The sequence below is a fragment of the Lampetra fluviatilis genome, chromosome 44 (assembly GCF_964198595.1).
Source record: "Lampetra fluviatilis chromosome 44, kcLamFluv1.1, whole genome shotgun sequence".
NCBI lineage: Eukaryota > Metazoa > Chordata > Hyperoartia > Petromyzontiformes > Petromyzontidae > Lampetra > Lampetra fluviatilis.
This window is the reverse complement of record NC_136318.1, coordinates 4,810,311-4,821,759: the sequence shown is the minus strand read 5'-3', so window position 1 is coordinate 4,821,759 and position 11,449 is coordinate 4,810,311. Positions and strand designations below refer to the sequence as shown.

The 11,449-nt window shown below is 52.6% G+C and overlaps 1 protein-coding gene across 14 annotated transcripts in view; it reads right to left on the bottom strand.

Moving 5' to 3' along the window:
• The window catches only part of HUWE1 (HECT, UBA and WWE domain containing E3 ubiquitin protein ligase 1), a 95,178-nt gene continuing 83,729 nt past the window's right edge, over nucleotides 1-11,449 (bottom strand). For 12 of the 14 annotated variants that reach the window (XM_078876536.1, XM_078876543.1, XM_078876546.1 and 9 more), the window contains 12 exons: nucleotides 11,107-11,246; nucleotides 7,894-7,990; nucleotides 7,091-7,369; nucleotides 6,456-6,701; nucleotides 6,051-6,168; nucleotides 5,500-5,640; nucleotides 4,534-4,821; nucleotides 3,995-4,100; nucleotides 3,250-3,367; nucleotides 2,467-2,648; nucleotides 1,414-1,604; nucleotides 1-795 (listed from right to left, as the gene is read on the bottom strand). In XM_078876536.1, coding sequence (XP_078732662.1) covers nucleotides 693-795; nucleotides 1,414-1,604; nucleotides 2,467-2,648; nucleotides 3,250-3,367; nucleotides 3,995-4,100; nucleotides 4,534-4,821; nucleotides 5,500-5,640; nucleotides 6,051-6,168; nucleotides 6,456-6,701; nucleotides 7,091-7,369; nucleotides 7,894-7,990; nucleotides 11,107-11,246 — 2,009 coding nt within the window. In that variant the 3' untranslated portion in view covers nucleotides 1-692. The remainder of the gene's footprint in view (nucleotides 796-1,413; nucleotides 1,605-2,466; nucleotides 2,649-3,249; nucleotides 3,368-3,994; nucleotides 4,101-4,533; nucleotides 4,822-5,499; nucleotides 5,641-6,050; nucleotides 6,169-6,455; nucleotides 6,702-7,090; nucleotides 7,370-7,893; nucleotides 7,991-11,106; nucleotides 11,247-11,449) is intronic. The other 2 variants (XM_078876544.1, XM_078876548.1) reach the window with 1 other exon arrangement.

The window sequence follows — 11,449 nt, the reverse complement described above, 5'->3', positions numbered from 1 at the left end:
TTATCGGTCTCACACTCTATAACGAAGCCTGTCGCTTATTTACAAGTGTTTACTCTTTATAGTATAGTTTGTCTATTGTTCATCTTTTAGAGTCGCTTTGCAAATGTGAACTTACGTGGGAAACATGGCGGCGAGGTTTATCGAGGGGACTTTATACATAAATGCGAGTGAAATGTTTTTTTTGTTTTTTCTCGAGTTTTCTTTTTAAATTGCCGGACGACTTCCATTTTTTTTTGCTTGCGTGAAGAGCGAACGTGACACGATTGCGAGCGCTATGTGCTTCTGCCTGCGCGTGTGGGTTTTTATATATATATTTATATGCAGCACAACGGATGACACATGCACAATAGGGGGTTAACCACCACAACCCTCGTCTCGCGTCAAAAAACAGATCCCTCTCCTTCCACCTGCACATCGTGTCGGCAACACAACAGCCTCCCTTCCTGCTGCCCGCATTGAGTCAGGTGGGGTTCCATACGCACACTTCCCAACCACCACCCTCCCCGCTCGGCGCGACTTGGGGGGGGGCATGGACGAGATCGAGGGCTACAAACGCACGGCCGAGTGAGCGGGCGAGCGAGCGAGCGGGGCGGGCGAGGAGTTCTCTCGCCGCCTCTTCCTGCTCACGCGAGCGAGCGTGTCGCAGCGGGAGGACGAGAGGCGGGGGGGGGGTGGGGGGGTGCCGGTGATGACTAGGCCAGGCCGAAGCCCTCGGAGCACTCCTGCACTGCGAGCAGCAGCATGTGTCGCAGCTTGTCGTACGTCTCGTACGCGGGGAGGTCCAGCTGGTTGAAGCTGCACGAGACACAGGGAGAGAGCACGGATTTAGATAAAGGTGCCAGATATAGACTGTCAAACGGGGACTTTAGACCGTCAAACGGGGGCTAGTTCGAGGTTCTGATAATACTTGCCACTCATTTAGCCATGGCTAGGAATGGAACTCAGGTAGTCGGGTTTCTAGTGCAGTGCAGCATTAGCCCCTGCAGCAAATTAACGGCCACGTCACTGCTTCACTCCATATAATCATAATAGCGTTAAGGGTATTGTAATAGGCTACAATATTATTTATCTATTGTACGTGGTGTAAAAATGGGGTGAAGCCAAAACCGTTTCGGGTATCGCTCAATATTTACGAGATTGCCATGGACACACGACCTAATGCTTTATTCTAGATTTGAAGCTTTCGTGACTGCAAGGATTCATACTCTTAGTTTTTTCGGTAAAGTCACGTAGGTAAAAAATGAAATAAAAATTCATAAAAATTCAATAATAAAAATCCGAAACGTCGTCATTTTTATTATTTAATTTTTATTCATTTTTATTGCATTATTTGCTAATGTTTCATATTTTTTTCCCGAAAAAGACACTTTAAACTCCCATCATCGGGACAGCCCCCCGGGCGAGCGCACGTACCACGTGTGAGCGGAGGGCAGGCGGTCGGTAGAGCGGTCGTCGCGGTGGATCTGGAACTTCTGCACGCCGTTCATCCCCTCGAGCGCCACGAAGCCCTGCAGCGGCACCTTGGACGTTCCCGTGACAAACTGCAGGAACTTGGCGCGCTCCGCCTGGTCGAAGGAACGCAGCGCCCGCCAGAACCACTGGATCTGCGTGCAAGACGGCGGTGGTGGGGCACAGGCGTTGGGGGTTAGAGAGGCGTCGATTGGAATTGACCGTCAAATCGTTTATCCGGGAAAGCAACACCGAGTTTGAAGACTCCATTTTCAGGAAAGTCCTGATGTACTGGGATGGATTGTAACAGGTGCTGTCGAGTCCTGGAACAGGTTAAAGACATCATTCTGACTGTTATGAAAAAAAATCAGTGTCCTTGGGATGGCGGCTGGTGGGCTGAGAATAACGATAGAGTGGTTGCCAGATTCATCTTCTTGGTTCTTTCGGTAAAGTCACGTAGAATGGAAATAATAAAATAATAAAAATAAAACATGAGAATGATATTATTTTATTACGTTTTATTTTTATTAGTTTATTATTTCCATTCTACGTGACTTTACCGAAAGAACCAAGAAGATGAATCCCTGCAGTCACGAAAGCTTTAAATCGAAAAAATGGTTGCCAGATGTCCACTAAGTGGGCAGGTCAAAAAGTTACAATACAAAAACACGATAGGAGTGCAAAGCATAGGAAAGGTAAGCAAATGTATAAAAAAAATACTATTTGTTCTCCCAGGTAAAGCCCACTGAGCTATTAAGCTTCCGTTTCAGAAGAGACCTGCCCACAAATGGCAGCTCAACGAAGTGGCTTATCCCGTGAAAATTTATATCAGCCAAAGAATACCTACTTTAAAAGCATTTCTCTGAACGATGGAGTGATAGAATCAGCAATGCGGGTTGATACATCACAGGACCGTGATGGCAAAGGCTTGTGGAGGGGCGAGGACCTACACCCACAGATTATGGCCGATGATGCAAATGATCGAGGAATGGTGGGGAAGGCGACAAAGACAGGTACCTGCAGCGAGTTGGGTTGGTACTTGTGGTACTCGGTGTGCGCTTTGAGGTCGTCGATGTCGATGGTGGGCAGCCCGGAGATGAGCAGCTCGAGCTCCTGCTCCGTGAAGATGGAAATGAGTCGCTTGGGGATGATCTCGTAGAAGCCCTCCAGGAAGGCTGACAGCTGCTTGCGGATCGCTCCTGCGTCGCGTGGTGTGCGCACACACACGCGGCAACAACCACGCACGGACCGAATTATGCCGATTCCTCGAATTCAATTCCAATATAAATATATTTTTTGTCCATTCAGGGAGTCGCAGAGCAGCGCGGAACCCCCGCGTGGCAAAGAACGGTCCGCAGAAGGAGAGATCACAGAACTACTGTTCTGGTCCCTTCAAGTGACCCAATTTATAAAAACTCAAGAGGTGCAATTTTTGTCACAATGCTGCACTCTGTTACAAGACAAAGCCACCGATATGAGATGGCTGAGTGGTCCTCCGGGACAGAACATTTCTGGTTGAGATTAAAAAGTTCTGACAGTGTAGTTGCACCGGATCCGGTCGCCGAGATCACGGGGGATGCCATGAAGCCAATTCGAGACCATCACAGCAGACCTTGGCAGTCAGCCGCCAACCGTGCAACAGTTGCAGAAAGATGTTGTTGGCAGAGGTGAGGGTGCGGTGGAGTTAACGGCATTGGCAGCGGATGACCTCGCATCTCTGCCCACTGCACACGCCCTACGATAGCCCGCATCGCCGAATTGTGGGATAGTGCGCGCCCGATGGCGATGCCGGTGACTGACCGGTCATCTTCATCTGGCAGACGAGGTGGACGTATTCCCGCTTGTTCTCCTCGGCCACGGTGGTGTTGCGTCCGTTCTGCTTGAGGTCCCGCACCTCGCACACGCCAAACTCCTCCACCTGGGACGCGTGGGGAGCGCGCAGTCATCCAGCAGCGGAGGGGTTACACGCGGGTGCCGAATATTTAAATGTGGGAAAAGTAGCAGTGCCTGTGCCCACGTCCTCCTTTATAACAGTTCAAGCGTGAATAATCTTCTATGGTTCTTTCGGTAAAGTCACGTAGATAGAAAATAAAAAGACCCACAACGTTTCGATCGGAACACAAACGTTGCAACAAAAAACCCACGACGTTTTTGTTTTGTTTTTTATTTTTATTTTCTATCTACGGACTTTACAGAAAGAACCAAAGAATATGAATTCCTGCAGTCACGAAAGTTTCAGGTCAAAACAAAGGTATAAAGGTGCAGCCCTGAAATTGCTTGCTCACGTCACTGCTGGCAGAAGAGCCACCTGCACAGGGAGCTCTAGAAAGAGCCTTTCAAGGGTATGTTGGGCTACTTTGCTAGTGGCCAGGAGACTTATGGAGGTTGGAGTACCCACACTGTACCCCACCCCACGCGAGCTGCCGATTGACTCTTGTGCACGCACGGCACTCATCAAGTTAGCGCAGTGCTTGCTGTCAGAATAATTACTCTTAGGCTCTACACAATAGGTGAGGGCGGAGACGGTGGCCGGTCGGCCAGGTACCTCTGTGCTGAAGGGTAGGTCGTAGCCCAGCGTGGACACGTTGTGCTCCAGGAGGTAGACGAGGCCCTGGTAGAAGGGGTAGTCCTCGCTCTCCATGTCCGTGTACCTGCCCACGCACCCACCGCACCGTTCGCGTGATGAAAAAAGCTCGCACTAGAAACCACCGTCAACACTCCTGATATATTGGCACATCCGAGCTTAGCCAGTGTGCGGGGGGGGGGGGGGCGCGCTCGTGGCAAGGGTGTTTTTTTTGCCACCGGTTATTTGTGCCGAACCGGAACCCAAACCGCGATACGGTGACCACACAAAAAGACATCCGAATCTGGCACGAGGGCAGCGCAGGGCTCCCAGAGGCGGCGTTTATGACGCATTCGTTGCATGCGACGTCAGCGACCGTTGACAGAGGGACAAACAACCCGGCGCGCCCAACCTCCCGAGCCGAGCCGGATCGTCTTGGCAAGGCCTTGGCGGAAAAGACGTTCTCGGCGGTCTACGGCGAGCGGGCGATATATCGTGACCGCCGCCACAGCGCAACTCACCGCACAGGCTTGCCCAGGATGTGCTTGTAGAAGGAGCGCGTGAAGTAGCACTCGAGCAGGCGGTTGTCGTACACCGCCTTGGCCACTATGCGCCCCACGAACTTGAAGTAGCTCAGGTGGTTGGAGTTGAAGTGCGACGAGGGGTTGATGGTGTAGGTGACGCGGTCGCCGGGTGACGTACGGAACAGCGCGTACATGGGGTTGAACATCTCGCGCGAGATGATGGTGTACCACTCGCGCAGCAGCCCGCCGGCGTCCTGCCCCTCCTCGCCCTCAAACACGATGTACCTGGCAAGACAGGCACGCGCGTCAATGACCCGCCCATGTAGGACATCTGCGAAAAAGAGCTTCGCGGATCATCGGATTCCTCCAGTCTAAACAAATAAAGAATACGACTGCAGCGTGGATTCACATCGCCCCTCGTGTTCATTCTGGATGGTGGTGATGCACCTTGCCTTGCTATAAAGAGGTCATTTGTTCGATGCATGGCAATCGGATTTTTTTTTTATAAAAGTCCTCGGAGGGTAGAATTTTGCTCAAGTGACAAACGAAACTAAACCTCGTGGGTTTTTTGTGCAGTCATTTGGTGACCAGGCCGAGACCAACAACTCACAGCCCTTAAATCACAGGCGGATGAAACAACGATTTAAACCCAGGCTCTCAAGGCAGCTGGGGGGGGTGGGCTCAGTGCCCTGGCAGGTTATCAGCCCCCTCTCCGGGTCTCTCGGTGCACGCCACCCAGGGCATTGATGTGCTTCAAAAACAAGCGGGCAAAATACACCTAACAACTTGGGTCGCAAGTTATCTTACTACCAAGGTGTTCAAAGGCGGCATTGGCGGACGTAGAAACTAGCCCCGGGGGGGGGGGGGGGACGGCTTTCACAACCAGCAATACCCAGAGAGACAAACTGGAACGCGCGGTAAGCGACAAGAATGCCGGCGCAGGTCCGTGGAGCGTTGCCGTACAGGCGGTTCTTCATTTCCTCGGGCGTGCGGCGGTGCAGCTCGCGGTACGAGTCCTCGAATACGTGGTCGCGCCGCACGTGCACCGCCAAGTCCTCGCGCCGGATCCCCTCGTCCATTCGCTCCAGCTCCTGCCGGAAATACCTGCACGCGCGCATGCGGGCGGAGAGTGGGGTGTGATTGCAGACAGAGGGCAGGGGTACGAGCACAGAGCGGTGCAAGAGCAGTGGTGAAGTTTGTTTACGATGAAGAGGTAACGTCGGGGCGGGCAATACGGGTTCAGGTTTAACAACAGCACAATGTGCAGGTACACACACGTGTAGGGTACGTGTGCAGGTGCGGATGTGAAGACGTGCACATAGAGGTGTCAAACCACGAGGTCAGGCGTAGGCATACAAGAGCAGATATGCAGGACACATTGGTGTTTGCGCACAGCTGTAGGCACAATAATGAAAGACAGGCGGAGGAAGTATAACCAGGAGCACGAGTACAGGTGTAGTAGAAGCAGGAGCACGGGGGTGAGAGAACAGGCGGGGCACGGGCAGCGTCGTCACCTCCTCTTGATGTCGAAGTCGAGCACGCGGATGTGGTCGACCAGCACGGCGAATGGTCCGTCGGCGAGGTGCGTCGTCGACTGCCGCAGGATCTGGTTTAGCACCGTGCGGTGGGTTTCTGTGCGCGGCAGAGACGGGCGTTTACCACACATCGTCGTCGTCATCGTCAGCCATGAGCAATCTCCAGTGCTGGATGACAACTCCCCAAGCAGGCTTATGCACTGTTCCGTCGACTATAAAAATAAAAGATTTGAAATATCATTTTTTAAAAATTAATTTGAAGTTAATCTGGTTAAAAAATTACATTTAAATCGGTGGAATCTCCATCATTGCGGTGCGGGGGTTCGCTTAACAAGATTCCCCCCCCCCACCCATCACCCCCCCCCACCCACTCTTGCAACTCACCAGCAAACCGCAGGAACTTCTGGGTGTCGGGCGGAAGGCTGGAGGAGATGGTCATGGAGGAGGACTCGCGCGCGAAGAACGGGTCGCACAGCGAGGGGGAGGCGGGCGTGACGGGCGCCGGCGAGAGCGGCGGCGCCTCGTCGCGGATGTGCGACAGCTGGCTCTCCCGCGTGTCGCGCACCGGCGGCTTCGTCTCGCGCTCCGTCGCGTGCACGATGAAGAACGCCTCCACCGCCGGCTGCAGAACTGTGGGGCCGCGCGACGACCAACACACACACGTGACCGATGAGGCTCGCAAAAGTCGAAACCGGTTTGAAGTTGTGTGAACAAGGGAATAGAACCTGCCAAACATCACCCCCTCTTGTGTTAAGTCTTGTAACTTCAGCGAGGGTTAACTCGGTTGACACAATCACTTGTCACTTAGCGCAGTGATTCATTACTTTATTCGTACGGCCCCATCAGTTTGCCTTTAAAATGTACGACTGTACGTTGTGTTTGGAAAGCCATTCCATGGAGTCCGTCCGTATCCTCCGGCAAAAGCGCGTTCCATACAACGGCCGGCGATGCGAGTGCCGGACACTGCTCTGCACCGGTCACAATGAGGACACACTTCTCCTCAACGGTTCAAGACTCACCCAGCACGGCATGCTGGTCGTGGGAATCGGACAGCTCCTTGAGGCAGTCTCCCAGCATGTCCCACAGCTCCTCCAGGTCCAGCTGCACGCTCAGGCGCGGCAGCTCGGAACTCTTGTCCTCCTCCTCGTCCTCCTCGTCTTCGTCCTTCAGTTCCGACGCCCGGGGAGCCGGAGATGCCGACGCCGCTGCCGCACCACCGGCTGCGGCGCCGGCGCCAGCAGCTGCTCCTGCTGCTGCCGCGCCTGCGGCTGGTCCCGCTGCTGCGCCTGCAGCGGTGTCTGTAGAGGGTGAGCGACAACAAGAAGAATAAAAGCTTATAGAGCAGACAATTGTGAGATACGGTGGAGAAAGTGGGACACGGGTAGTCCTGGGGAAAGGAGGGATATTGATTTAAACTCTCCCAACTTCTCCCTTCTCATATCACCCACTCTCCACGAACCTTGCTGTACACGAACTCGAAGCGAGCAAAGAGTCAGAGAAACCCACAAACAAAGACCCATAGATCCATACACATTTTCAAAAATACCCATAGACGCTCACAGACCTACAATAGCCGTGGCTGCTTTTTTTCAATAAAATGTCCACACTTCCCGTAACGCCTCTCGAGATAAAATTTACACGCTATAAAAATCCATACCAACAATTAATCCTGACCAACGAACACCTGCATGCCAGGCAAGTCTCAACCGGCCTGGGGAGAGAGGCTGCCCTGGTGACGCCACGGAAGGGTGTGGGGGGGCGCTGCGTGGGCCACACGTGTGGCAGGGAGGGGAGGGTGGTGGGGGTAAGGGTGGGGTCGAACCTTGCTGTGCGGCATCCTGGGACGCGGGCGACGGCTGGTCCACCTCCATGGGGGAGTCCTCCCGCCTGGACGATGCCTCCACCTGCCCCGCCTCCGGCTGTCCGCACATCAACCAACGCGAGCGGTGAAGGCTCCTTCCGTCGCGGTCGACAATTTTACCCGTTCACGAAGTAGCTTTGATTTATTTTTACACTAACATGCACATTGTATCCGCTTGGTAAACTCAGGCACGACTCTTACGAAGTCTCGACGGGCGCTCACCTTTGTCCTAAATTAACGCCGACGAAAGGGCAAGAGTGTGAACGTCAACCGCCCTCCCCTGCCTACAGCACGCCCTCCTCGGCAAACGGCGCTCACCACCACCACAACGGGCGAACAAACGTCCACTCGCATACGCACCGAACAGTCACACTTCGCTCTCGGCTTGCCGTGCCACCACAAAACAACGTGAAGGAAGACGCAACCCATGAGCATGCGTGGAATCTCGGAACGCTTTCCCAAAACGCATTTGTCCTCGGAAATATCGAATTGCTGAGAATTATCATTTACATTCCAAGTTGCACAGCGAGGTGACATCACACGAAGCTCTCCAGCTCAAGTGACGCCATCTCAAAAAAGTTAACTGTCATTTTGGAACGGGGAATTTTTGGTACTTACTCACCCTTGAGAGCTCGATTAGGTTCTTAAAATAGCTCAATGACACTTCACTAAATCAATGGTTACATGACACACGATTGCACGTCCCAAGCTGCCTTGACAACCAAATGAAGCTTTGTTAATGCAGAAAAGGAATGACATTTTAGTGACTTTCTAGAGTACTGCCACAGCCGTGCAACTGCTCACTTGGTACACAGTCAAGTTTCATTTATTAGGTGTAGCCCTGTCTGCCCCGTGCCACTAACACCGAGGGCAACCCAACGCCTCCACTTGTCAAAGTCCCGTGTCATCGCCGCTCAGAGCTCTTTCCATGTTCGACTCTATTCTTGCGCATGACGGCAACATGGTACAGGAGGTCAATGCCAATGTGGCGGTCTGCTGCTGGCCACGATGAGAGGGCTTCAAGAGTTAAGAATTCGTGTTGTTTTTTGCTGTTCCCCCTCCTCCGTTGAAGGAGCACAGGACAGTGTGGGAACACTACATGGTCTTCTAGCTTGAGTTGCCAGGCCACAATCGCGACTGTCGCTTTTTTTTATTTTAGTTCATGCAGGAGATGTGTGTATTGGCCTGAAGTTGATGGTCTGATGCGATTGATGGTTCCGCCACCAGTGTCTTCGAGGACGAGGAATGTCAAAGCCAGGTGGGTGTGATATTTTTGGTTCTCGAATGTCACACCTGTGGGTGCGACACCCCGCTCTGTTTAGTTCCAGCTCATCGGTACTCAGCAGTTAAGAGCGGGGGACTGCAGTACTCTTTAAACACAACTTCAATGCAGCGATGTCGCACTCAAGTGCTGGTGTAACATAACGAACTTGACGTAGTAGCGCGTCTGCTATTGGCGGCACTCGCTAACATCTACTTTGACGTCTTCTTGGTTCTTTCGGTAAAGTCACGTAGAATGGAAATAATAAAATAATAAAAACATAATAAAATAATTCTCACGACGTTTCGGCCACAATGCAGTTACTGCGGCTACATACTATTAACATTCATTCCCTTTATTAATGTTACCCCTATCCCCTCCCTTTTATGCTGCTAATCCTGCATAATGCACGGGCATAATATGACTTTAAACCCCCCGCCAAACGTCCTACGCATTTCACAAGACGTACTAATCGCATATCTGCGGCGCTCTTTCCCTTCCATCCCAGCTTTAATAGACACTCCAAGCGTGGGGTGTGTCATTCAGACTCTGTCTACTCGACAGACCTGTTTCTCCACCTGAGGACGGCTGCTTGCGTTGTGGCCGATACATCGTGAGAATTATTTTATTATGTTTTATTTTTATCATTTTATTATTTCCATTCTACGTGATGACTTTACCGAAAGAACCAAGAAGATGAATCCCTGCAGTCACGAAAGAAGCTTTCAATCGAAATCTACTTTAACGTGTTTTTCTCACCAACAAAGCTTCACTCGCGTGTCGGACAATGCGCGCGCGACCACACAGCCTGCACGTGTGTGCTTCGGCAGGAGATGCCACGGACAATTTGGTCTGCGTCTTCCTCCAGGAGGCACGCGGCCAGAGGGTGCTCACGACACCAACAACACAACGCGCGGCCCTCACAGCCGCACGCCACAGTCGTCGTCGTCAACGCACACGAGTCAACAAAACCAAGGGACGGTCACAACAACTTCATGCCGAGCGAAGGCTAAAGCCACCGCCCCCCCCCCGTGTAGAGATTGCAGAATGCAAGCCGCAGCAGCAGTTTGCCCAAGGGTCGCGCAAGGAGATGCGTAACGTAGATTTGCGTTTAATTTGGCCCTTTTTCTCGTCGGGAATCGTTACGAATTAAAGAGCGTTTGGGAGCGTAAAATAAAACAATTGGGCTTTATCTGTGCCACCAACGTCGGGATAGTTTGTCCAGCGCAGTGTTACTTAAAGACAACTCAAAAGCAAGCGTCCATCCATCTTGTAGACAGACACGAGGCCGAGTGTCTCGGGCTGTCAGACTCAAGTTCGAAGCTCCGTCCATCAGTAAAAGCCTACAATACACGCAGGTTTTAGCAGTAACTTCGATTACAAGCGTGGTCTTTGGTGTTAGGCCACATGTTGAGCATTTCTTCTCTCGAACTTTCGCCATGCACAACCGCAGGCATCATCAGGAGCTCAAGTGAAGAATCTCCCTCCGCAGTGGTGTGCGGTGAAAGTTTGAGAAAATTAATTTTTTAAAACATGCGGACGATCCCAAAAGACCATGCTAAGATCACGACAATTCCATTCGTTAACTCAATGCGGTGGGTGACGACGGCATGTTGCTCAAAGTGCTACGAGAACTCGCCTGACCGAGACAATGATGTCTTTCTTTCTTAATTAACGAAGCTTCTAATGATCGATCGGACAGCGCTGGACGCAAGGTCTGCGCGAGCCATCTACGGGACGAGGGACGTTTGCCTCTTGGAATACGTTCGGTTGCATTTTCATAATTTAACGCTCATTTACCGCGGGGGGGAGAGGAAGAGAAAAAAACCGGCACCGCATAAATTTCGTTAACAGAAACGTGAACCGGCCAATGGACCCGCAGGTTTTGCTGGCGCCCAGGCCTGGAGACTAACCGCTGCCTCGTGCTGCTGCTGCTGCTGCTGGCGGAGGTGCCTCTGTCCCTCCCTCACCAGCTGCATGATGGCGTCCGCCTCTGCCTCCAGCTGCCGTACGGCCGCCTGAATGCTGCTCGCCGTCGCCAGGCTCGACGAACCTGCACGTGGGCGAGCGTGTGTGTGGGTAAGTGCGGGTGGGGGGTGAGCGTGGGTACGTGTGTGTGGGGTGAGTGTGTGCGTGTGTGTGGGTAAGTGCGGGTGGGGTGAGCGTGGGTACGTGTGTGTGGGGTGAGTGTGTGGGTGGGGTGAGTGTGTGGGTGGGGTGAGTATGGGTGGGGTGAGTGTGTGCTTGTGGGTGGGG